This window comes from Pyrgilauda ruficollis, unplaced genomic scaffold, assembly GCF_017590135.1.
Source record: "Pyrgilauda ruficollis isolate IOZ18807 unplaced genomic scaffold, ASM1759013v1 scaffold14, whole genome shotgun sequence".
Taxonomy (NCBI): domain Eukaryota; kingdom Metazoa; phylum Chordata; class Aves; order Passeriformes; family Passeridae; genus Pyrgilauda; species Pyrgilauda ruficollis.
In genome coordinates this window covers 9,744,960-9,771,308 of record NW_024512543.1, presented here as the reverse complement: position 1 = coordinate 9,771,308, position 26,349 = coordinate 9,744,960, and the positions used below count along the sequence as shown (strand labels likewise).

The following is a 26,349-nucleotide window of genomic DNA, read 5'->3' as shown; positions in this document are numbered from 1 at the left end:
AATACGGATGTCATGGCAAACTGAGGTGATGCCACCCTCTAGGCCCAGGGAGAGTGACCATGCCATTCTCACAAGCGAGACCACAGTACTTCACTTGGGTGGAAGCCGGCCTTGGGGAACCTCCTGCTCCAACACCAGGGCGGCTCCGGGCCCTGCAGGTCAGCTGGCTAGTACAGCACAAAGATGAACGAACTCACGTACAGGAGCCAAACCCAGGGCTGGGCAGAGTGGGCAGCTCCTCCCAGAGCTGCCTCCCTCCCGCCCCCGCCACGAGGGGGATCCCCGCCAGGCAGACTTCCCCCAGTCCCCTCCTCACGCCACGGCTGCAGGCCCTTCCCAATATGGAGGTAGGGGGGAACGACGACGGCGCTGGCCTCCCGGCACCCTCCTCCAACCCCACCTGCCTGGGCAGAGCCCGCTCCCGTTAATTGGATCAAGGGCCGGGCGGCGGGGGCGGGGAGGCGGGAGCTGTGCCGAAGCTGCCCCGCCGCTGCCATCGGAGCACCCCGAGCCTGGGCCCGCCCCGCGGGAGCTGCTGGAGGCGGGGCGGGACCCCCGAGTCCCGCGGTTGAAATAGGGGGAGGGCTCAACCGGTCCCTCCCCCAGGTGGCCGCTGCCCGCCGAGTGTCCTGTCCTGTCCTGCTGCGCCGCGCCGCCTGCGAGGTAAGCGGCGGGGTCACTGCTGTGGGCTCCGCTCCCCCGGGCCCGGCGCCTTTCGGACCTGGGCCTCGTGGGGTGCCGGGGGTCCTGGCGGCGGAGCCCGTCCTGGTCCCGGCGCCGCCTTCCCGCGGCGGGCAGCGTGTCTCGGGACGCGCTGGCAACTGTGAGGGAAAAGTTTCCTCATGGAAAGGGGGCGGGTGGGGGAGGCGGTACCCGGCTGGGCGCTGGCTGTGGGCAGGAGGGGACTGGGAGGCGACTCGGTGCGGTTTGTCCGGAGGCGCAGCGGAGACCCCCGGTAGGTGCGGGAGCGGCGGCGAGCGGGGCTGGGAAGGGCAGCAGGGCTGCGGTCCCGGCGGGTTGTTCGCGAGGGGCTGGAGAAGCCCTTGCCAAAGTTTCGCTCCCTTTGCGTCCCTAAGCTTCGCCGGGTGCCCCGCCGCCGGCCTCCCGGGGCCGGCCCGCTGCCGCCGCCCCGTCACTGGGGGCTGCTGAGGCTCCCCCTTCCTCCCTCTGGAGCCCGCGCCTCCGCTCCGCCGCGGGGACAGGGGCCTCTTTGTGCCGGATCCGCGCAGAGCAGCTTCCCACTCTGAAACCGGAGCCGCGGGCGCTGGCAGCGCTGTGGAGAGTGGGGATAAAGCGGCTTCCCAGGACCCCCTGGGAAAGGGGCCGCGCCGGGGCCCGTGCTCGCGGGGCTGCAGTCCCTTGCCTCCGGCGTCCTTGTTGCTGGTCTGTGAGCCGGACCCCGGGCAGCTGAATAGAGAAGTTGGGCAGGATGGGACAGTTTTGTCCTTGTTCGTCCTCTTTCTCCCTTCTGGCTGCCGACAGTAGGGAGGGGAGGGCGAGGGATAGGCACCAGGGGTGCTGCCTGTGGCCGTGTCACCGGGCCCCTGCCAGGCTGCTGGGGTTACCGTGTCCTCTCCAGCCTAGGGCAGGAGAAAGCTGATAAACAGGGAGGGTATTAGTGGGCCTGAATATCCAGTGCTTGAGAAGACAGTCTGATTTGTCACTGGGCACGGGAGGAGGGTTCCATGGTCTCTCTGCAAAGCTATCGATAAGTGAAGCTAGCGTGGCCCAAACGCATTAACCTGTTCCACCACTTTCTGTGCCAACTATGTGTTCTTTCCTTGCTTCAGTTCTTCAGGTATGCAAGAAGGCTCAGGGCTTGGTGGGGCAGGCGAGGCTAGCTGACCACCACCAGACACTTGTTCCTGGCCCTAGGAAGTAGTCTGGCCTTTTTGTTCCCTCTTTGACAGTCCTTATAGAACTGGTGCTCCCTATTTCCTGAAACTAGAAATTAATTTCCCTCCCCTTCAAATCAGCTGCTGGTCTAATTTGCACGAAGAAATTTCTGATATGATGGTAATTGATTGCAGTACAGAACCCAAGCAGAGCCTCCCACTCCACCGTGGAACTGAAGTGTCACTAAGCCTTGCAGTGGGTGACTCAAGTCATTCCCGGGAAGGAATGAGAGCAGAATGCACAACTGCAGTGTGTGGGCTAAAATGACAGGGTCCAGATACTCCGTGCTCCAGGTGTGAGCTGGTCTTTGGGTGGAGTCAAAGTGGAGCTTCTCCCCATGAGTTGCGTAACTGAGCACATTCTTTCATGTAAGGATTCACCTTTCCCTGAAGTCCACAATGTGCTTTGTGTGAGATGGAGTCTGCTTTGATAGTGTTTTGTGTAATTAATGGTATTTCTCTAGAAGTTCCCCAAAATATTTACTAGATTGTCCTTTGACTTGCAGCTTGGAACAGAATGAATGTGTGAGCTTGATCAGCTGCCTGCTGCCTTCCCTATTTTGTGCCTGGTCCATTGTATTGCTTTACTGGCTTTTTAAATTTTTTTTGTTTTTTCTGATCTGTGTGTTTGAGCGTCTCTGGCTTGCCTGCACTTGTTCAGGTGAAGACTGTCTTCTTCTCAGGCTGCAAAAAGCAGTAACTTCAGTGTGTCACCTATGTATAGGGCTGAGAACAACTGCCCACCTGGAACTCTATTTTCAAATGTCAACAAGTCAATAGGCTTGTGTGTGGCTGGACTATGCCAAAATGCTGCAGGTCACTGGCAGACTGTAATCAAGTCATAAAAGCGTGAAAATTTTATGGACCCAAATTAATTTCTTCACAGGATAATGACTGGTGCTTTTAGTCATTTTAGGTTTTTGTGAATTTTACAAGACCTAGCCTGAATCTTCTGGGCTTTCCCTGGATGATCATGAATTTCCAACAAAAAGAAAATAAATATGTATCAGAGGATCAATGTATATTTACACACATGCATGCATATATATATATATATATAAAATACAATAATATATATACATATATAATGTGTCTATATATACATACATACTACGATAATGTGATACAATACATATATACAGTAATACAATAATGGGACTTCTTAGGAGATGCAAAGCTGTCAGAATGCCTTTATCACCACAACGGGGTGATGTGAGCTTCTGTCAGAACTCATGCTATCAGCAAGCATGGCAAACACTGTATATTCTTTATTCTGGCCATCTCAAGGGCTGGAGATTATTCAGTTGTTGTTTGAACCATTTGGTCTGTGTCATGGCTAGCATCCAGGGATTGAACTGGGGACCTCAAAAGCTAAAAGTATCTGCTTGTAGCCTTAGTGGAAAAAGCTATACTCTTGATCAGTGAGCATTAATAAACTGCCTCTATTTTTGCCATCAGCTGATCAGTGATCTGTGACTTTGGGCTGCTCTTGAAAGTTCATGGGGAAATGCCTGAACAATATGAGAGCTGTTTAAGCCCTTTAAGGAGCTCTTATCTTTTTAAAACAGACTTTGTGATCAGGCAAGCTGTTTTATCGCTAGTTAGTGTGATGGGTGTAGAGGGTACTCTGTGAGAGGCAACGGTGACAGATAGATTTTAAAAAAGCCTTAATATTCCAGTCTAAGACTTCAGTGGATGGGTCAGAAAACAGTGACTACTGTATCTGGAAGTTTTCATGAAGAATTTAGGATTTTGCTCTTTGAAGAATTACAAAATAACTTGGCATCCTTGAAGCAGTTAAGAAGCTGTTCAAGTGGTAGCTTTTTGCCACTACCCTGTAGCACAGTCATCACTGTAATTTAGCATCAAAATGTACTCTTGACTGTTTGGGCACAAGTTTTTCCAGCAGCACAAAGGAAAATGTTGTGCAAAGAACCTGGTGCATCCTCTGCTGTAATCATCCAGCTTTGTTTTAATGACCAGTACATCAGTCTCCTGTTCCTTCATGCTGAAATGTGGGCTGAAGCTGGGCACTGCTATAAGGCAGTAAATGTGACTGGCATCCAAATCACATTTGAGCCTTCACTGGTTTCTCCTTGCTGTGAATGGGACGATGGGAATGAGCCTTTCAGACTTGGGATAGTTGGAATTTGTAGTGATTGTCACTGGGCACGGTAGTTTGTTGAAAAGGCATGTGAGGGATCTCCATGGTACCGGGGGCCTGGATCCAGAGGCATTAGGTTTGTATGGGATTTTCTGCTCTCTTAATAGGTGACTGTGGTAGGACTCTGCTTATTGCAACTATGTTTTTCCAGGCTAGAGGAGTTAGAATTGCTGCAGGCAACCCATAACTAACAGTGCTGGCAAGCCTTCAGCCTCCTCAGTCCTGTCCCTACTGTGAGCTTGCCCAAGCTGTGTCTCTCCTGTCTGCAGGAAGATACAGTACTTGCCTCCTGCTCTCAGGGACCTAGTTCTTTCAGTCACCTAGAGGTGATTTGTTGTTGGTAGTAACTTCCTGGCATCCCTTAGTACAGTACCCCTGCTGCTGAGCCAAACCTCTCCCACTCCTGAGGGTGTTGAGCCACACCAGCTGCAGTACTGCTGTGCAGAGCTCTGAAGTGGCCTTGCTGCGTTTCCTGACAAGGGCAAGAAGCCTTCATGGAGGATTGAGAGAAGATGTAGCATATTTCACTTCTTGAATGATTACAGGTATTTACTTCTGCTTCTTGAGGTTTTCAGTCAGCTCTGCCTTGGATGAGGACTGGTGAGCTGTGTAACCCATGGGAAACCTTGCTGTTGACTCCAGCAGGCTTCTACTCCAGTGCAAGCAAACAAATAGGGTTTTGAGCTGCTTTAGGAAGCATCGCAGGAAATAAAGCTCACTGGATTGCTTTGTTGTGCTTGTGGTTTTATTTTTTTTAAAGCCTTCCAGTGTTCTTTCCTCACATGTTAGGTTGAATCCTGAGTAGCAGAAACTGAAATCATTCCTTTGGGCAGTGGACTGAGAAAGCAAATGACATTCCAGTGATGCTCAACATTAAAATCTATCCTGTCACGTGTGCACTTTGGGCTGACTGCCCTGTTTGCCTGTGTTCTCCTAAAGTATTTTGAATAAAATTTAGGCTATGAAGTGTTAATAGTTCTGTTTTTCAGCCTGAGATCCAAAAACTTATTTTAAGAGGCACTACTGATACTAAGGAGCAGATTCTGTGCAGATACTATGAAAGCAGATAAAAGTTGCTCCATGACATGCAGGGCAATGAACTTTAAGAAGAATGTGTGAAGTATCTGTGGCCTTTCAGTAGAATTTCAGCCTTTCAGTACTTAAAAGGAGCTTATATAGAGAGAGAGAGCAACTTCTTGCATGGGCAGATGGTGATCAGACAACGGGGAATGCTTTTAAATTAGAGGAGAGATTTAGATTAGATGTTATGAAGAAATTCTTTAAGTAAAGGGTTGCTAGAACAGGTTGCCCAGAGAAGTTGTGGATGTCCCATCCCTGGTAGTGTTCAAGGCCAGTTTGGATGGAGTTTTGAACAACCTGGTCTAATGGGTGGCTTCCAAGCCCATGGAGATGGCCATGGAACTAGATGATCTTTGTGGTCCCTTCCAACCCAAACCCTTCTATGATTCAATGAAGTATGAATCAGGCCAGTTCCTAATGGCTTTCCTATTTCAACCTTGTTACCTGTGTGTATCTCTGGGAAATCTATCAGAAAGGTGTATGAATATGTTTAGAAGTGGAATACCTCCAAAGTGGCTGATCTGCCGAACTGTTCTTGAACCAGGAGATGCTACAAAGGGAATATAAGTTCTCTCCAGTCCACAGAGCAAATTATGCTTTCTTTTCACACCTGGTCCCATAAAAAAAGTTGCAAAATGATTCTGTGTAAAAGCTAATCTACAGTCCTTCCATTTCACATGGTATTGAAATCTGCCTTAAAGTTGCAGTTGTTTTTATGCTGTTTAGATATTCCTGCAGAATAAACCTAGTTCTGGTAACAAAAGGTGAAAAAAGAGCCTTGCTGTCAAAGTGGAGGAACTGGTCACACCTGGAACAGAAGCAATGGGTGTGATGCTTTAACCTCATTCTTCTTTACCATGAGAGATGCCCTAGCATCAGTTTTATCTTATTCAGCTCTCAAGTCAAGGAGTTGGTTGCACTCCCTTCTACTGACTGTTTGGGACTTGAAACTCTACAGGGAACTGGATGAACTTCAGAAATGCCTTGAGGATGATCTTTAATGTTTTTGTCTCCATTATATGAATATTTGGAAGGAAAGTATTCACATAATAAGCAGCTTTAGTAAATCACCTTTTACCATGTAAAACCAGAAACCTATTTGATGCAACCATAGATAAAGAAATGCAGTACTTTAAAATAATTTGCCGTATGATTGTCATACACTGGATCTGAAGGATAAATTTCTTCCAACTCTTATCTCCCATTCCCCTTTCTCAAAAAGCAGCCAGTGGAAAAGATAATTGTTGTAAAGGAAACCTAGAAGCTGCAGAACTGCAGATGAGTTAAAAAGTCACTGTGGCTTCCAAGTGGGAGAAGGGAGCAGAGAAGGCTGGAGACTTCTGACTGCTGTGAAGTCTAATGAAGCAAGAAAGCACCAGAAGCACAGTGTCAGAATGGAGCTAACTGGCTTGTGGCTCCCACAAAGTTTGATTACAGTGAGTGCAGTCTGCTTCCTTAAGACTTCCTAATGCATTCATGTAAACTTGATCCCTGCTCTTGGCATTGCAAGGTGATTCAATCACAGGAGAATATTCCAGTGGCAGGAACTTACTGGAGTTTGCTCCCCTACCCACAACCACAGGAAACGCTCCTGATCACCACTTCCCATTATTTGTGTCTTCTTGATTCAGGGTTAGATGAGTCCAGGGCATTTTATTCTGTTTGGATCAGTGTTGTTCATGTAAAGATCCAAACAAATCAAACTCCTTACTCCAAACCTAGCTGGAGAGGACAGACTCGTCCAACCTGCTGCTACAATAACTTACCTTTACAATGTGCCAGGCAACTGTGTTACAGAATGGACTATTGATCTTACCAGTTAATAAGTGCAGAAAAGAACATTACCAGGTAAGATGTAGATTAAATCCTAGAAAATGTTTGCATTTAATGTGAATTGATACTGTTGAGGAGGGATATACTAGCTTTGACTAGAGCTTTAAACACCTGTTTATCAGTGATTTAGGAAGAAAGAACTTTCAGTCATTTGGGGTCCCATCTGATGAAAAGAGAAGTGCATGGGTTTGGTGTTTGCTTGCAGAGGCTGATGCAGCTGGGCAGGAAGTACCCTGGAAAATATCCAGCATAGAAGCAACCAAGTGAAGAGGCTAGGGAGTGGGAGAGTAGCAATTTCAGGTTCTCCATATCTGCCTGGGTTAAAACCTTGCCCTGAGACAGTGGTAAGACAGGGAGTGTGAGAGCTGGAAAGTGGGCATGCTGTGACTAAGGAGTGAAACAGGAATTATGCTGTTAACAGGTCTAAGAAAGCAGCTAGAGTAGTGCTGTTTCTGGTAACTTGTATGTGTGGCTTCTTACTAAGCTCTCAGCTGCAGCTGCTAAACACATAGACACAACATACATGTTTAAATTATTCCAACAACCATTTGGAATAAAAATGAACATAGCCTATCATGCTGTTTGAGTATGGTACGCAATGGTTTGGTGCTGGCTTTTTCCTTCAGCTCTGTATTTGAGATGATAATTTTTTTTTTAATTAAAAAAACAACTGGGAAAAAAAACTTAACACATCTTGATGGCTCACTACATTCCTTCATTAACATTGTCTCATACTGTCATGTTAACCAAAATAGATCTGTGTTCCTGTAATATTAAAGATCCACTATGTCATATTGGAAATACAAGCAGATATTTTTCCTTTTCTTGGTAAAACAGTTTCTGTCTGGTAAAGCTATGTCAGCCAGGAATCTTAACCCCTAGATCAGCAGCAGTGTATTAGTAGAAGCCTGTCCTGTAGCTTTGGCTGCTGACAGGGAATAGCTAATAGTAGAAAGGATTGAGTTCTGCATGAACCCTTTGAAAACAGCTTGGGGTGGCACATGGAGAATGCCATCAGTACATTAACTTGATCTGAATATGAAGACTAAGCTAAAGAAGCTGTGGTCTGGACTCAGGGGGTCAGCCCTTCAATCTTGTCTGTGTTTTAGTACTTTGGTATAATCATTGAGAATTTTGCTAGTGGACAGCCACATGATCTCTAGAGAATCATGGGCTGGGAGATGGGCTTCTGTTACAGGCTTGTGCAGAGCTGAAGTGACCTCTGTGTGTAGTTACTGTTCTGCCTGGTGTCTCTCTGACCTTTCCCTGGCTGGAGAAATGAGCTGAAATCTTGCTTGAAACTGTATTAGACAGCTCTGGCAGGCTTCAGTCCTTAGGGAGAAGCTGGGAAACACTGCCTTAGTCCCTTTCCCAGTCAGGTGACTGCTGAGGGCGTGACACTGCAATAAGATAAATACCTCTAAGGGAAGTTTTGGGGGATCTTTGTGTTACTTGGCATTCTTTCTAGCAGTAGACAAGAACTGTCTCCTCTTCAGAAAGGTGAGTATGCCTATAAATACCAGAATTCCTTCATAAAGGCAGTGGAGAGGACATTACTGGACATCATCCCAGTTACTGCTGCAGAGCTACTGGATGTGCAGTTCCAGAGCTGAGGAGTCTGGAAAGGACACCCTGTCCCATGCCCCATTTCATTCTCTCTGTTGGGGACCTTCCTAGCTCTGCTGTACCAACAGCAATTGAGTTTGTTACACTGCTGGAGTGATGTGGAACTTCCTGGCTTGAGCTCTCTAGTTTCATTCTGACAAGTTAAAAAGAAAAAAAAAGGGGGGATTTCATGCTTGTCATTCTGTAAGGGAAGGGAGGCTGCCATCTTTTTGTGTAATTGGATTGTTCAGATTGAAACGTTTATCTGCAACCTATACTAGAGTGCCAGTGTTTTTGGAGGGAAAAGAATGCCTTGATCACTGAGTGCTCTACAGAAAAATGACCAGGGAATCAAACAAATTGGTTGCAGAAAGAATCAAAGTCCTGCTTTCTGGTGGTAGTTGTCTTGAGGTGGAAATTAGTTAGTATCAACCTATTACTGATTACAAGTTTTGCTTATCTTGGCTTTAGCACCTATATAGAAACTGATCCACAATAAAAATGTGTCTTCACCAAAGCCTCACTTACTAGATAAATGTAACTCAATTTGTTCCTACATGTGTCTGTATCCAGCATTTGCTGCTGTAGTTGGGAAAGGGAAGAGGAGTTGGGCAGAAACCCTTGTCTGGTGCAATTTACAAGTTTTTTTGTGTGTGGATGAATTCCTGCAGGGCTGCAGCCCTGTGAGCCTTTGTAGAGTTCAGAGGTTTGATTTTGGGTAACTTAGGAAAACAGTTGCTCATAAGCATTCTCAGGAGGCAGTCAAGCAATGCATAGAAGAGGTGCCTTGGGCATTTGGAGGCTGGAAGTACTGGAATGTGGTATAGATGGAAGAGAATTTCTGTGGTTTACCTGCCTGAGGGAAAGCTTTCAATGGACAAGAGCTATTATTACTTTTGGATCTAGAAGTTTTCTTTGTGGATGAGGACCCTGTTGCACAGATGCTGTGAAAGCATGAAGCAACAAGGCACACCCTACAATGCGTAGTGGGTTTCACATGTTTTTGAAAGGGAATGTTTTAGCCTAACACCTTGGTCTGAGGGCAGGGCTCTGTGGTCTCAGACACATCCCTGACTGGATCACAAGTGAGCATAACAACATAGCTTAAAGGTAGAAACAGCTCTATCACAATGAGCCCTCAGGTATTTTCCTGAGTGGATCAGTGAGACAGTCATGAGCCATTCCATCTTTCTGCAGCTAAAGAGCAAGAAGCATTTTTTGATAACTTAATAGGGAGCTGATAGCAGGTGTGGCCTAATAATTATGTTGGCTCCTAAGTGAGAGCAGGTATGTGGGAGAAGAAGGGAGGTATCTTTTCTAACACAGCAAGCAGAAATAGTTGTAGCTGTCATTTGCATGGTTCAGTTTGCCTGATGTTGCTGGTTGTAGTGGTGTCTGTGATGCCTTTATCCCTAATCCTCTGCAGGTGTGAAATGAACAGCAGTGTAATCACTCTTTCCCTCTTCTTCAGAGACCTCCTCTTGCAGGAGCTGCTGTGAGGTCTTAAGTAACTCTTAACTGTGAGAGCTGATAAATAAAGGTGGGAAGGTACACATGAACATTCCTTTGCCTTGCAAATATGATGTGCTAGATAGCCTCCTCTTAGCAGAGGTGGCAGTGGCATCAGGAGTCTTGTATGTGGTACTGGCCCACATAAAACTCTAGTTGATCCAATATAACTCCAGCTACGTTGCTCATACTGTACAGGCTCTGCCAGCCCTCCTGAATCATTTGGTGGCTTTTGCTAAATCAGGCTGTCCATGAGGTATCCCTGTCATCTTTACTTTGCTGTAAAACAACGTCCAGGCTTTGGCACATATATTTACTTTTCCCGTCAAACTTGTGTTTTCCCTGGTCTCAAACACTGAGTGGCTCACACCATGTGGTATTTCAGGAATAGACTGGCATGAAGGGGTGGACTGGCAATCTACTTGCTCATTCAGGGCTCACTCAGGGTGACAGCAGCAGCTGTTCTTTTCAGCCCCTCTGTGCAGTACTAAGTACCTTCCCTATGTCTGCATGCAGATCCAGTTTGATCTGCTGACTGACATGGGCTCATGAAGTATGTAAAGTCCAGAAAAAACCCAGCAGGAAAGGGTCATTCTTGTTCTTTGACTTTTTGCTTCTACCAAGCTGGATTTTTCTAGATTTTTATAAAGGCTGTACAACTGCTATGGAAATACCTACTCAACTGACTGCCTACTCAGGTCAGGGAAATTAGCCTGCAGAAATACTATACCACTTCATTGTATTTTCCCCCCAGCTGTTGTGCTGATGACTACAGTAAAGCCTTAAGCTGTGGCATACATGAAATCACAGGTGCTGAAAAATCATATGAATTCAAAAGCAGGTTGAAGAAATTAATGGAAGAGAAATCTGTTGAGTGCTCTTTCATAGGTGGCACATCCAGCTCAGGGAAGTTCCTGTCAGCAAGTGGTTAGAGGCTTGGAGAGCATGCAGGGAGGCATCATGTATTCTTGCTCTGTAGTCAAAGTGAGGGAAGGTATCTCCTTTTGGCTGCTGACTAGAAAGGCTATGAGGCCATAATAAACCTTAGTCTGATCCAGCACAGCTACTATTATATTTAGAGCCTGTTAGTGATAGTAAATCTGGTTATTTGAGTTGATGACTCCTGAGAAAGCAAGCAGATGTGACTCAAAATCTAACATGGAAACTGCAGAAAGAATGGATTCAGGGTTTGGGATGTTTGCTTAGCCTGACTGTCCCTCAAATGAACAAGCATATACTGCCATACAACAGCTTTCCACATTTACCCCTCAAATTCTAGTACCGTGTAGTCAGCCTAAATTGGACACTAGAGATGGAAGACATGTTTGTGATTCATTGCTTCCTGATAAAGTGGGGATGGGGGAGTAGCGTGGAAAAAGTGACACAGCATTCATGTGCCATGTATCATTGATCTATGTCTTCATCAGGAGAAAGAAAGAAAGGATGGGTTTGAAATACATTTTTACATACCTTCACAAAGTTTTTTTTAATCATAGCAATTTCAGGAATGTTTAGTCTGGTTTTATCGGGGACTACTCAGAAGCCTTAACCTTTTATCCAGTGACCTGGACAATTCAGAGTCACAACTCTTCCCCCTCAACCTCTTGCCTTCCCCTTCTTCACCAAAAGTCATTGGTTTGCAATAACCTAGTCTGCTTTTCTTTCCTTCCGTTTCCCTACCTTCTTTCATTTCTTCTCAAAAATGGTCTTACCATCTGGCTAAAAATCCCACTTCCATATTTTGCAGTTTCTACTCTCAGCTGCCCCAATCTTCCAGCCTCAGCTGAGTGCATATTGGTGGGATTTTTTTTGCTTGTCTGTAGTTGAGGGGGTTTTGTTATTTTTGTATGGGTTTGTTTTTTTATTTTTTAAATACAAGAACTTTTTAGATTGAGGTAAATCCCCAGGGATATAAATGTGAGATAAACAAAAATGTCTTGTTCTGCCCTGGCTTTTCTTAGCCTTTGCAGACCTTTTACTTCTCTTTGCTCTGTGGAAAGCTGATCACCATTACCTGTACCATATAGCAAAATAAAGTATTTCTGAGAATGTGATAGGAACAACTTACTGGAAGCAAGGAACAAAAAAGCTCCCCTGCTAGATGGCCACATCCTACCAGTGCAGTGCTAGGTGCTCTTGTACTAAAGGGACTGTAGACCAGAATATGCATTCTGGTGAGTTTTGGTGGCTTTTTCTTTTTTTCTTTATGTAGAGTTATCAAGTTCTTTGACTTGTGTACAAATCTTCATCTTTAGTTAAAAGAGACTGGAGAAGGTATGTGTGTGTCCTTCTCTCTTTCTCCCAAAGGCCACTATGTGTAAAAGTATATGCAGCAAGAGCATGAAGGCGCTGGGGTTTGCTAAACTGGACACTGTCCAGTGAGGGGGACCAGGCCCCATGTGGGGTGCCTGGGTGCTTATTTTAGGCCTTTCTGGCCCAAGCCATTCCCTGTGCTCAGCTGTTGTGATGCTACCTTTCCTGCACAGTGCTGTCAGCCACCCCAGTGTTTCTATTTTAACTCTCTCTGGGGTTAGATCTTGTGACACAAGGATTTGGCATCTCTCCTACGTGCTGGAACATGGCATCTCGGGAGGCACAGTGGGTGCAGCTGCTATATCAGAGGGTGCCCCTCCTAAGTAGCTGGTAGAAAAGGGACAGCCCTTTGTGTGCATCAGAACAGGCATCATCCCTGCAAAGGAGTGTCTGACCGTGTCCATCTCTGTCTCCTCCAGTCTTTTTTCAGAGTCTGAAGAGCTTGAGATTCACTTGCCAGCTTCCCAGTGCTCTCCCTGCGGCATCTCACTTTCAGCTTTCAGGTATGTAGTTACTGGGGCCAGGAGTAGAGTTGCATGCCCTGGAGGCTGTAAGATGGTTTGCAGTCAGATGACAAATGGTGAGGAGGGAGGACAGGGACAGCTGGTGGCATGGTGGAGAAATTAATTTTTCAAGGTTTGTGTACCTGAATGTCATACCCATTTAACAACTCGCTTCAGTGACTGGAATTCAGCATTTCCAGCCTTCTGAAGAAGGCCAGAGGAACAGCACTAATGTACTTCTGACACTCCATGGGATGACACTGGGCAAACATAGCCAAATGTCAGAAATTCCTGAAGTCTGGGTTGGGGCGCTTCACTGTACAGCTCATGCCACCAAGAAGGATTTGCATGAGGTGGGAGATGTGGACTCTTGACCTGATCTTCTTCTCTGCTGTGTGCTCTGTGGGCTGGCAGAATGAGCAGATACCTCTCTGGGGTGTGAGGAAAGCTTTTTATAACCAGGAATGTGCAAGAGGAGAAGTGGCAGCAAAGGCCATGCATGCTGCATTAACCTGGGCTTGTCTGAAAAGAACTGGGTTTGTCAGCAAGTGACTGGGCTTGGGTCCTGTTACTCCTTCTCTCATTCTTGCACAAGAACAACCCTGAACCTCTCCCCAGGGAATTCATGGCTTAGTACCACATCAGGAGCAAACTGGCAGTGCTGGCTAGCACAAGGGAATGGGCAAAACTTCTGGACAGCAGAGAATGAGAGGAGCCTTTTACCTTCCAGCCTAGATTTGGAGCCTAATGCAGTGAGTGTAGTGAAAAGAGTAGCAGTGCAGGAATGTTTCTAGGGAAGCAGTGCTGCTGGGTAACAGGCATATGTGCTGCACTGCCGTTTGGCTGGGTATGTCCCAGCACATTTCTGTACTTCTGCTCAAGTCCAGTTCAGCTGGTGGGCAGCTTATAGGGCTCCTCCCCATTCAAGACATGCCTGCCTGCTGACTGCTCAGCCTTGTTTTCCCCAGTCAGTTGTTGTAATCCTGTAATCCTGAGTCATACTGGGAAGCTGGAGTCATCGCCATTGACACAAGACTTTATTTAAAGTCTTTCAAGGCAGATTTTAAATAGCTTTAGCTACCTCTGTTTCTCTTACCCTCTCGAGGGCTTTGGTTAAGAACAGAATCTCTGCAGAAGTATTTGGTGCTGCTGAAGAGTGTTGGATTCATAGCATGTCTGATATCTGCACAGCCAAGGTTTGGCAAGATTGTCTTCTACAACATTTTTTCCTAATGTGTTACTGGCCTGCCAAGGAGGCCTCTTGTCTGCAGGGAGGGAGAAGGCCAGTTCAGCCCTGGGCATCTCTGCTGGACCTTGCCATCTGCAGCTAGAGGGGCACTGATGACAGTACTTGACTGCAGAGCAGCAAGTTGGGCTCCTCCAGCTCCAAGAGTAATGGAGAATTATGCTGTCTGCAAAGGCTCAGCCAGTGCTATGATGGAAATCACTTTTCTCTCTTCTCAGGTTAACTGAAATCTGCAAACATTCTCTGCTGCAAGAAAAAGAGGGTGATGTCATCAGAAGATGATGCTGGTGGGGAGGCTCCTGGGGGCAGTTTCTGGGAGGTAAGAAAGGATAATTGGAGTGTGAGGGAGGTAGGAGTGTCATCTTACCACCCACTGGTGGAATTGGGTTGAGTTCCAGGTCTGTGGTGACATGTTGCCCTTGAGGAGTGGAAGGGAGGAGCTGTGGGAAGGTTCAGTGTCATGCTGTGTGTTACTGCAGGGAGTAGTGAGTCTTCCGTAGATACTGTGGAATGAGAGTTCCTTGTTCAGCTGACATTGATCTGAGCTGTGAGAGAAGCAAGCAAAGCATCTCAGCTTCTTCCCTCCAGTACTGTGTCTGCCCGAGACTGCCAGAGGAGGGTGTGAACCCAGATGCTGCCTTCAGAAGGGCCCATGTTCCCTCCCTGTGCAATGATGGACCTGCTCTTGTGTGTACTGTAGGAATGTGAAAGTCAGTACGGTATAAGCAATGCTGTGTGACATTTCAGGCTGGAAACTACAAGCGGACAGTGAAACGTGTGGATGATGGCTACCGGCTCTGCAATGACCTTATCTCCTGCTTCCAGGAGCGAGCCAAGATAGAGAAGAACTATGCCCAGCAGCTAACAGAATGGTCCCGTAAGTGGAGGACCAATGTGGAGAGAGGTAAAGTTGGCATATCAGACTGGGAACAGGAAGCAATCATTGCACTCCCCTCTTTGTGTGCTATCTCTTCCTGAGGTGACACTGTTTCCTTGAGGAACAGGCTTCCCCTCCCCAGGATGGGGGTAACTTTCTTGTGTGTCTATTTTGTGTATTTGCCTGTTTTTGTAGTGAGTCTTCTGATTCACTTGGAGATGTGTTCTCTTCGCATGTGCATGGTTATTTAAAAAAAAAATCTTTGTGCTTAGTTTGGCAAGTCCTTGGGCAGTCCATGTCTTATCTCAAGCTGGAGATACCCCCCCTTTAAGAACGGCTTAGTGTCTTCTCCTCCAGTCTGAGAATAACTACTAATGCTGTGATTTAGTGGCAGTGTGCTCAAACTGATAGTGTCTCACAAAGTGACTGGAAACAATGGGACAGATGTCCCAAAGGACCTGCTGGTCTCTGGAACAGAAGCCTAGCCTTAGTCACGAATTAATGTTGCTCTCTGCTGTGAAGCCTAAGCCAGATTTGGGAAGAGAATTTCCTATAGAAACCTTCTCCTAGCAGGCACCGTCTGGGACAGTTGAAGCTGCCCAAAGAAATGCCCATCTCACCCAGCTCTAGCAGCCAGTCAAGATGCTGCCTGGTGGAGCTGTGGAGACCAGTCAGTGCTGACTTGTTTGATGGGGTAGAGTTAGGGAAGTGACTCCATACTGGTAGATGTATGTAAGAGGAAAAGAATCTGTATTCCCTTCAGTGGGCAGTAGGTAAAAGAGCCTCTCCGGTGCTTGTTCCTGTAGGTCCACAGTATGGTACTCTGGAAAAGGCCTGGCATGCCTTCCTGACAGCTGCAGACAAACTGAGTGAAATTCACTTGGCTGTCCGGAACCACCTGGCTGGTGAAGATTCTGATAAAATCAAGGCCTGGCAGAAGGAGGCCTACCACAAGCAGATGATTGGAGGCTTCAAGGAAACAAAGGACGCAGAGGATGGTTTCCGAAAGGCCCAGAAACCCTGGGTGAAGAAGATGAAAGATGTAAGCAAAGTGTGAATGGGGAAAGAGAGATAAGGGTAGTTGAGCTGGCTGCATGATTTCAAGAGCCACTGGCAAACAAACTAGGTTAACCAGAGTAGCAGAGAATTCCCAGAGAGGCATGGATCTCTTGAGGATCTCATGTTCTTGTGGTTTTATCCCATATCTTGTGTTTTTTCCCATATGGGAAGACTTTGGTAACAGGTTTTGTATTCCTGCACAGCAGGTGAGCACTGAAAAAGAGATCATTTGAAGCTTCCCACTGAAGCATTGTTTACTAAATGCTGAACTGGCATTCCTGTTACATTGCTGCAGACTCTAAGAAATGCTAACATGCCTCCTCTGAGTATCGGAGGATTGTTGTGGGCAGGATCACAGCTTTTTCTGCATCCCTTCTCCTGCAGGTGGAGACTTCTAAGAAAAACTATCATGCAGCCCGTAAGGAGGAGAAAACAGCCCATACAAGGGAGAACCATGCCAAGGCAGACTCGTCTGTCTCACAGGAGCAGATGCGCAAGTTGCAGGAGCGCGTAGAGAAGTGCACTCAAGAGGCTGAGAAGGTGTGTGTGTGTGTGTGTTGTATGGATGGGGGTCACAAGGATACTCCTTTCAAGGAAAAAGCATTGGTGGTAATGTTCCTCAGTGAAATGACTCAGCTGAAGCCTGTAAGAAGATGTGAATTCCCATCATCTGAAGTTTTAGTGAGCTAGACTTCAGTAACTAAGATCTTGGTGCTTGGAGTTAGGCAAGATCCTAATTTATAAATAAATTTAAAATAAGAAAGGAAAAAAGTGTAGGGTGCAGGGAGTGGAACCTGTAGAGCTGAAGACTTGGCTACCAAAAATAGGTAATTTGTCTGTCCACAACAGGGAAAGTGTGGAAGGTCCTGTATGAAAGAGAGTAGTAAGGAAGAACAGGAAACTTGCAAGAATATTAGGAGAGCAGTGGACTGAGACATCAGCTGTGGGATTTCTTTGGTGTATTTGTTCAACAGTGCAGGGGGGAAAAAACTTACCAGTCCCAAGCCAGAGTAGGGAGGGTTGTTAATTGTTTGCCATCAGGGCAACACATCTCACCATTGCTGTGTTCCTACTACAGTGCAAGGATCAGTATGAGAAGATGTTGGAAGAATTGAATCGCTACAATCCCCGCTACATGGAGGACATGGAGCAAGTGTTTGAGGGCTGTCAGGAGGCAGAGCGCAAGCGATTGTGCTTCTTTAAAGAGATGCTTCTGAATCTGCACCAGCATCTCAACCTCTCCACCAGTGAAAGGTACTGGCCCTGATGCAGAGGGCAATTCTGCCAGCCTGGAGCGCATAGGCTCTGGTGAGGGGTGCCAATTCTGGTGTCTCTGGAAGCTGCTTGCATCAGCCAGATCTCACTTATTCCCCTTTCAGGTGTATATGAGAACTGGCATTTGGTCTCTTCAGAGTGACCAGTGTTGGGGGTCTATGATTGTAGGCAGTGCCAGGCTCCCCAGAGGGGATTTTCTGCCTTTGAATCCTTCCTTTTTCACTACTCTCCAGTATGGTCCTGTATGTGCACTTCTATCCTATGAAAAGCCTCATATTGCTATATGAAATCCCAGGCTAAGGAATGTAGTAGCTCTGTTGCTTTCTAGTATTGATGGTTATTCCACCTATTTTGCCCTTAGTAGAGAGACCTTTTGTGAAGTAATGCCTGTAAGCCCACGAGTTGACCTAAGCAGGGGTTACACAGGGGTAATAGGCGCAGCCAAAAATCTTCTGTGCCCCTTTTATGGTAGAGACAACAAATCTGAGCCACCTCCCTGTCCACGTGCAAGAATGTGCCGAGTTATTTCAGTGCTCACTTAATGAGCTGTGCTGGCACTTGTTAGGCACTGCCACACCAAACAAGCCTGTCCCGTTTGCCAGGCTACTCTCCAGTAAGGGAGGCTGTGTTTTCCTGGGGCTGAATAGGTGCTGCTCTAGCATTCTTAATCCTGTGGGATTGAGGATGCTATGTAATTGTGCATGAGGTTAAGCTCTTCCTTCCTACTTGGCTTTTGGGAGACTGCTGAGGGATTTGATTACTGCTGGTTCTGTCTGTTCTGGTTGTAGCTTTCATGCATTGTATCGGGATCTCCACCAAGTCATCATGGCTGCAGACAACCAGGAGGACCTGAAGTGGTGGCGCAACACTCATGGACCGGGCATGGCGATGAATTGGCCTCAGTTTGAGGTGGGGTAGCATTCTAGGGTGTGTTAATGCTATTTCCAAACTATTAACTGCTCAGCTGAAACTGGCCATTACTAGTCTGGTCCTGGAAAGACCATGTCTTTGCTCAGCAGGCTCGGGATGTTGGCATCTTCTGAAATTGTTGTGTTGCAAGCTGTCTGCTGCACAAAGGGGCACACATAGGCTGCCAAGCTATACTCCAGCCAGCCAGCTGCAAGGTCAGAGAAGAGGAGGTGGTGCTCAGGGCTGTGGGACAGCTTTCTGTGATTATTTTCTCACAGCCTCTCTTGTTGCACCTTGGGATTCTACAGAAATGAGCCTGCTATACCAGCAAGGCTATTGAGCTGACCACTTCAGCTGCTACTGAAGTACAACCTGGTCTTCTGTTGTTCTGTGTTGGGCAGAAAAGATGGACAGAGCGTTTCTGAGTGGCTTTGATGGTATTACTGGTTTTCCCTGGACAGGAATGGTCCCTTGAAACACAGAGGCAAATCACCAAGAAGGAGAAGAGTGGCAAGATGGCTGATGATGTCACACTGACCAGCATTTTGCCTACACGAGATGGTGTTGTCTCACAGACCCCTCTGCAGACAAGGTAAAGGCTGAAGTCTGGGATACATCATGTTAGGAAAAGTACAGTCCTGCCTAGGGTCATGAATGAGTTGGATTAATAAGAGTAATCTCTTCCTTAATTTCCTGTCTCTTGCCCATGGCCTTACCTGTGGCACTCTGGAAAAGGCCATGCAGAAAATTCTGTTTAGGATAGCTGTTTGGTTTTGAGTTTGTTTTGTTGGTTTTTTTGGGGTTTTTTTGTCTAGCACATTCTGCTTCACAAAGTGCTTTCCTGGTAAAGAGCCTTCTAGTGACAAGATTTAGCCCAGTCTGACTATTGCTGTCTAATTCTGGCATGCATTTCCCCAGTTCTTCTCCCAGACAGGGTGAGAAAAGTTGGGGGTTGTGTGGTTTCTTAAATGAAGGTAACAAATTCTTACTGCTTTTCCCTGGTATGGTGCTGAGCAGCACCTGACAAGTTTGCTTCCCTTGCCAGGAGGCAAGCCTGGAGAATAGGGAGAAGCAGAACAGACTCATTCTACTGTTACAGTAGCTGTCCTGCTTTAAAAGGTAGATGCTGGCCAAAGTGAACTGAGCAGAGAAAAATGGGGATCTAGAGATTTTTCAAGGCCACTACTGTATTTCACAGTCAATTGGATTCAAGGGCCCTATTTACCAATCTACAGGTTTTCCTATCAAGAGGAGCAGAACAGCCTCTTCTATGACACCCTGAAGGCACCAACCCATGTGAAGTTAGTATGGAACATAGCCTTTGCAGGGCTTTTTGGGTTCCAGGTGTCTGTCCTCTGCTGCTCTTCCCCTCTGCTCTTGTCCCTGACTTGGAAAACATAATTCCAGACATCTCTTCAGGATGCAAAACACAGCTTTTCCTCTCTGTCTTATTCTTGGCTGGAATAACTCTGGATGCAGATGGGCTCTGCAGTTAGGACTGGCCTTCCTTGTATGAGAAGGTCTGTTGGAGTAGGAGGAGGTCATGAAGTGTGTGTGTATAAAAATACTTAAGACAGTGAGTTATCCTCCTGGCCCTCAGGGTTCCAATGCTAGGGTGCTTTCAACAAAATCTAGTATCCCCTGGGATCTCTCTTCCGTGTTCACCCTTGCTTGACTTCTGGGGCCTCTTGCACCCTGTCCTATAGCAGAGCAGTCTCAGGGGGAGTCAGGGTGGTGCATGATTCAGGAGGAGGTTGGTGAAAGATCAGTCTATTAACAACCATCTTGTCCCCTCTCACCTTCCACGCACACAGCGGAGGGAAGGAAGACATTTCGGAGTGGTCAGATGAGGACACTCCCAAGAAGTGCCTGGATGCCAACGGGCATGAGGAAGACCTAAAGGTACCAGGTGTACGGGTACGAGCACTCTATGATTACACAGGACAGGAGGCTGACGAGCTGAGCTTTAAAGCAGGTACAGAAGCACTAATCTCTTACTAACCTTCCACTGTCCTCACTTGGGCTCACTGAATGATTGAAACACTCTGTAAGAATTGGATGTCCACTTGAAAACTGACCTTTATTCTTCCCTTGATCTGACCACTGCCAGCTCCTTCGAGGTGGATGACACAGTGGGAAATTCAGTTTTTTCTAGACCAAAAGGTAGTGATGCTGCATGGCAAGAGACTGTCTAGGCCTTGGTCAGAGTGCAGGGAGAGCAGACCCCTGCCTCTTCTTAGGGCTTTTATTCTGAATTGTGTCTTGAACCTTTAGGTGTTTCTCCCTTGCACTATTGATATAAAAATTACATGGGTGTTCTGGATTGTCCTTTCAAATAATGTGAAGATAGATATTTTGGGAGAAGCTCACCTGACTGACATGTACTACCGAAGGCAGAGGTCAGCTGGCAAAAAGCAGCTATGCAAACTGTTGCTCAAAAGGGGTATCTCAAGAGTGGAGATCCTGGCTTGTGGCAGAGGACTGAGCACTGGAGCAAACAGACGTGTCCCCTTTTCTTCCTTTAGTTAAATTTAAGTTTGCATGTGCCCTCCTCTCATCTTCAAGTGGACATTGTGATCTTGGGAGTGTCTCTATCTTGCTTGTTTTGAGTTTTACATGGTATCTCTGTGCTATAGCTCTCCAAAACACACCCACTGGAAGTCACTGAAGTCCTTCAGTAGCAGGGCCTTGTGCCTGAGGCCAATATCTGTGCTGCAGTGTTACCATACAAGTAAACTTCCTAACACTAACTTGCTTTAAAATATCCTGCAATGTGGGTGCTCTAGACTTGACTTTGTTCTTTCTTTCCACTCAGCAGATGAAATGCGGTATGACTTGTTAGCTGTAGTCATCTCCTTTTTGAATCTGCTCTGAGCAACACATACCATTAAGGCTTCAGCTTAACAGCAGTGACTTTCTGAGCCTCTGCCAATGTGGGATGTGCCTATTGATACAGTCAGACCTCCCTCTCTGGCAGAAGTATGACCTTCTACTGGTCGAGGAGGGGATCTTTCTGCCCCTTCCCAAAGTAGATGTGGGAATGTTAAAAGTCTTTACTGGACATAGTATGAGAAATCAGTTGATCTCATGCCTTACTGGCCAAACCAGACACTCCATCATGGAATAGGCATTTTGGATCCTAACAGCCAGAGCTTAGCAGCTTCTTGTATTTCCTTCCCACTTGCCTATCAGAGGAGCCACTAAGAAAAAAGTGTCACAGATCTGTCTGATCACCTTGGTTTGTAAGAATGTTCCTTAGGGAGAGAAAAGCAGGCAGAACTACAGGGCACAAAAGATTTCTGATACTGAATAGAAGAAGCAACGGTCTGTTTAAGTTCCTTGGCTGAGGTGATAGTACTGAGTATAAATACTGAAGAGATCAGTGATTCTGGCTTTGATTAAACTGCATTATGATAAGGGTGTTGATAAGAGGAGAAGAGTGTCATGATTGAGACTAATAGTCTTGTTTTTTATCAAGTCATCCTAGGTGGGTAAAATGCCACGCTACCTTTCTCAAGGCTGCCTCCTAATGACTGTTCTTACTTTTAGGTGAAGAACTAATGAAGATTAGTGAGGAAGATGAGCAGGGCTGGTGCAAGGGCCGACTTCTCACTGGTCAAGTTGGACTGTATCCTGCTAATTACGTTGAGAAGGTTGGATCATGATTGCTGCTGCCCCACCAGTGCCTCACAGCCATACCAGCATCTCCTGCAGAGGTCATTGGGTCACTCCTGGCCCCAACCCACCTTTGCAGTATATCCAGCAGCTTCTGGACTTTAAAGGCACATATTCCATGTAACTAATGCTTCATTTTAAACATCTAGATCTGTAGGGATTTTCTAAAAAATAAACAAGGATGAATAAAGACTTTTCTGGGCACTACAGTAGTGTAGGAGTGCGGAAAGAAACAGATCCTTTTGACTTGTACTCAGTGAAAGGAGGTAAGTGTTTTCAGGGAGCTCTATAAAAAAGAGAAAGCATACTTCCTTGACTTCAGTGCACATGCATCCATAGTACATTGGGTGTTGAGGTCTGCCCTGCCTCCAGGCTTCCAGTTCAATGAATTTTTCATATGCAGGGTAATAGGGAACTTCTACTATTGTTTCCCCTTTTTAGCTCCATCAAACTGACTGGCAGAAAGCTCTTTATTCTCCCGTGTATTTTATAAGTTTTCAGTATCCCTCACTGGCAAGCTTGTTGGCTTCCCTGATACGGCAGCTGGTAAAAGTTACACAGCTACAACCTGAACACCCCTTTTCACTGCCCTCATTTTTATTGGGATAACCCCAGGAATGCAAGTATAGCTGAGGCACAGGAGAAAGAAGCTTCTGTCTTGCATGGTGTGGCTGTTCAGGCTAATGAGTTCTGAACAGACCTGTTGTGCAGCAAGTTGGAGTTGATTGAATGCTCCCTGAGCTAAAATGGACTTTCACACATGCTGAAGGCTGGTTTTAACAAAATGACAGCCATGTTCCAGTGCTGTTTTGCTTAGGATTCCTAAATTCACTTGTGTATGTTGGGGATTTTAATGCATCTAGATTATTTTGGCTACACCTCTGTCCAAGAGTACTTAGTGCACAGCAGAGATCCTCTTTTTTTCCTTTTCAGTATCTTCTTGACTTACACAGGGCAATAAGTGCACTCCCTGCTTTGCCAAAGACCCCTGCACTGTGATGAGGGTTGCACTGTGGAAGTTGCCTGCTGGCTAGCACAAATTACTTATAGAGGGGTAACCCCCCTTTTTGTCCTGAATTGCTGCAAGTGCACTTATGCCCAGTTGTTAAGTGCCATTCAGCAGGGAGGATGTATCCAACATCTTTATCACCTGTCCTCATGCCTTTGAAAGCCTGTGAGGCTGCTGGGAAGACCTGGCATCCTGATCCTAGTGCTCTGCGTATTCCAACATAGGGACTGATTAGCCCAAGAGCTTGAGGGAACAAAAAACTGGAAAAGCTCCCATTGCCAGAGGAAAAAAGGCAAACAAGCAGTTGCTTAAAAACAGCTTACTTAGTACATCTGCTTGAAACTGCTGTTGAAATCATTCTGAGTTTGTAGTAACCTTCTGTAGTGACATTCTTACTCTGGCCTAGCAAGTGTGAGTGACCTGGCTCAGTCAGACTCACAAAACTCAGTCAAGCCTCCACCAACCACTTGGGGTGAACTGCTTCAGAGCTGCTTGGAAAAAGGGTGCTACACACATAGGAAAGGCTGAAGTCATGGGGGAAGATTGGGATTAAATGGCCAGTATTGTGTTAACAGCAGCTAGTAAACCAAAATGTAGACTGAAACAGAGGAGGGAGTAGACATACTCAAACACTGTTAATTTATGAAGATCAAAGTATCACAAATATCTCACTGCAACAGAAATTAACCTTTTACAGCATACTGGATGCCTTGAAAGGTAGTCTGCCATGGACAAAGAGATGGGAGACTAATGTTATTTAGTGCTTTTGTGAGACCACAGAAACAGTTGGAAGGTTTTGCTTTAAATACCCCTATCAATGTACTTCATGAATGGGGAAGAGGGGTGCAAACCAAAAGAAAAAGGCTAAAGCATTTTGCTCAGAGTCTATTATGTCATTTCTCAATAAAAGAGAAAGTATTTCCAAAAGGCAATTAAATATCTAAGCAACAGACATTAAAAATGCCTGGATTTAGCTAGGAATTTAATTAGCATTCTAGGTTCAGTATCTGAAAATGCCCCTAAGATTATGCCGTGTAATTAGAGGTGTTGGTGTATAAGCACTTGGACTTATTTAAAGATCAGTCTGCTTTCAGTTCTGTGTCCCAGGTAAAAATATAATTAGTGTTGTACAGTAATTGCAAGTGTTCCCTTGCTGACCCACAATGGAATGATTTGTTGCTCCTTTGTCCTAGCACACATGAATGTGAAGAGAGCCGTGCCTGTCAGGCTTCTGAGAGAACTGAGATTAAAACAGCGCAAAAATTACCTGAGATGTCCTATAAACAATATTGAAGTTTCCCTGATTAACCTGCATATTTCAAACCCTAATGATAGACTTTCATGTAAGGTCAAAAAATGGAAGAATGGAGCTACAGAGGATGACATGGAAAATTGACTTTCAACTCCTATTTGAGTTCTAGTCTGGCTGTAATTAGGGATGGAGGTAGGTGTGGCCATAACATGCTAAAGGACAGAAATGTCCAGTGAACAGAACCTCTGGTTACAGTACAAACAACCTGAAATTCCACAGGACAAAGTCTGAACAGACTTGTTTGTCCTAGGAAAACATGACCACCTGATTATAGTGGGCTGCTTGAAGGTTTCCAGAATTTGTGACATACTGTGCCTTATGTGAACAAGTTCTCTAAGGACTGTTTGCACATCAGAAATTCCTGCCAAGAGTTGAAGTAATGGACAGCAGACAATACATTGAGAATGAAAAATTGTTTGGCTGGGCTATACCTCAGAAACACGCATGGCACTTAGTCCTGGCTACCCAAAACCATTTGGATTAGTAAAAGAGCCTGTGTAGTAAAGATCTAGCTGGAAGGAAGGAAGAAAAAACAACCCCACACCAACCCACATCTAATGATCTTGTATTAAAGTAATAGCTCTGCCTGGATACTTGGTTTTCCACAGAAGCAAATGAGGTTTTGTTAACCACAAAGGTTCTAGTTGAAACTTCCATGCCATGCCAAAAGTTTTGCGTGTGAACAGAGACATGTACACAGAAACTAATTGCTGTGCCTGAATTCCAGAAGGCCAGTGAAGCCTGTTCTTCTCCCATGGTTTTTGTAAAAAAAATACAAATGCACCTCTGTGCCTGATGGGCAACACAGTGAATAATTATCTAGTCATATTTTATTTTTTAATAAAGCCATTCCTTGTGGAAAGCCCATACACCTGTGGTTAGCAGATAATTCATTTGGTTTTGCTATCTTCCTGGAAAAGAATTTTGGAACTATCATGCAAAGCTTGGATTTCCTGTTGATGAATTTTGTAGGAAGAGGAAGTTAAAGATTATCTATGACAGATCACACCCATTTCCCCAAAGTAGCAGCTGAGCTTGCCTAACTTCAATAATGGTTTTGCCCTGTAGGCAAAATCTGGGTCACAGAGCCCACGGGCCAGCCGTGCTGTGGGATGGCAGCTGAGTTGTGGTTAGCCTCTAGCTCTGGGTGACACTCCCACAGCCCTGCCTGGAGCTTGGGGCCATTGCTGCTTCAGTTTACTTTCCATCCCACTTCCCATCCCCTGTGTCCTTGTGGCTGTTTTGCTTGGCACTAAGCACTGAGGCAGGTGCAAGTGTGTGGCAATCCTGCAAAGAGACCCGTCGGTGCTGTTAAAAACTGTCCTACTGCTCCTTCTCTGTTTGCAGGTCCAGCCCAAGGCCACAGCTGTGAGGCTGTGCAGCTCAGCTCTGTCATCCCCCGCCTGCAGGCTCTGTGTGAACTGGAGCTGCCTTGGTTGCATTTGTGAGCTGCTGGCATTATGCTTAGGGACACAGGCTGCTGAAATCCCTTCTGCTTGTGAAGAAAGCTGATGTTGCAGTCAAAATGGGCTTGAACGCTCCACTTAGACCCCTAGGTGATAATTTCTAGGGTAACTGCACTGAGACCAGCTGCTGACAGATCATGGGGCTGAACGTTAGACAAAGCCAATGCCACAAACCCCATCTTGACCCATGGAAATGTGTTTGGGAAATACCCACTGCAGGCTGGCAGCAAAGGCTGTGCAAAATAAACAATAGTAAGGTAGCATGATACAAGGCAAAGTGTCTTCAAAGGCACCTTGCACCAAAACCAAAAAAGGAGAACAAAAAACTTGTAACCATGTGATGAAGCACTGCCCAGGGCCACGCTACAAGGAGCTGACAAACTCAGGGCTGCGAGGGAGTGAGACTTTACGAAGCTATCTAGGTTCTTAGCAGATCAAAGAGGATTAATATGAGATGATGAACAAATCCTTGCTGAAAGGGAGGGGAAGGGGGTGGTGGGTGAAGTAGATTCTGTAACTGGAAGAAACTGGTTAGTTATCTTTAGAACATCTCGACTAAGCAACATGGCTCCAGTGAACTTCTACAAACGAAATTTCAGGCCAAATCACCTCAGCTGCT

General features: G+C 46.1%; 1 protein-coding gene across 4 annotated transcripts; it reads left to right on the top strand.

Annotated features, from left to right (window-relative positions):
* Positions 1 to 459: 459 nt before the first annotated feature.
* Positions 460 to 25,131, top strand: PACSIN3 (protein kinase C and casein kinase substrate in neurons 3). 4 transcript variants are annotated; one of them, XM_041459707.1, is made up of 11 exons: positions 460 to 663; positions 12,819 to 12,902; positions 14,367 to 14,467; positions 14,896 to 15,052; positions 15,832 to 16,067; positions 16,469 to 16,624; positions 17,163 to 17,338; positions 18,148 to 18,268; positions 18,730 to 18,860; positions 20,083 to 20,243; positions 21,818 to 25,131. In XM_041459707.1, exons 3-11 carry the CDS (start codon positions 14,414 to 14,416, stop codon positions 21,931 to 21,933), a joined length of 1,308 nt encoding a protein of 435 aa, XP_041315641.1. In that variant the 5' UTR covers positions 460 to 663; positions 12,819 to 12,902; positions 14,367 to 14,413; the 3' UTR covers positions 21,934 to 25,131. The 4 variants fall into 4 exon arrangements, with proteins under 4 accessions (XP_041315641.1, XP_041315643.1, XP_041315642.1 ...); XM_041459709.1 differs by lacking the exon at positions 460 to 663 and adding an exon at positions 690 to 823; XM_041459708.1 differs by lacking the exon at positions 460 to 663 and adding an exon at positions 857 to 955.
* Positions 25,132 to 26,349: the final 1,218 nt, after the last annotated feature.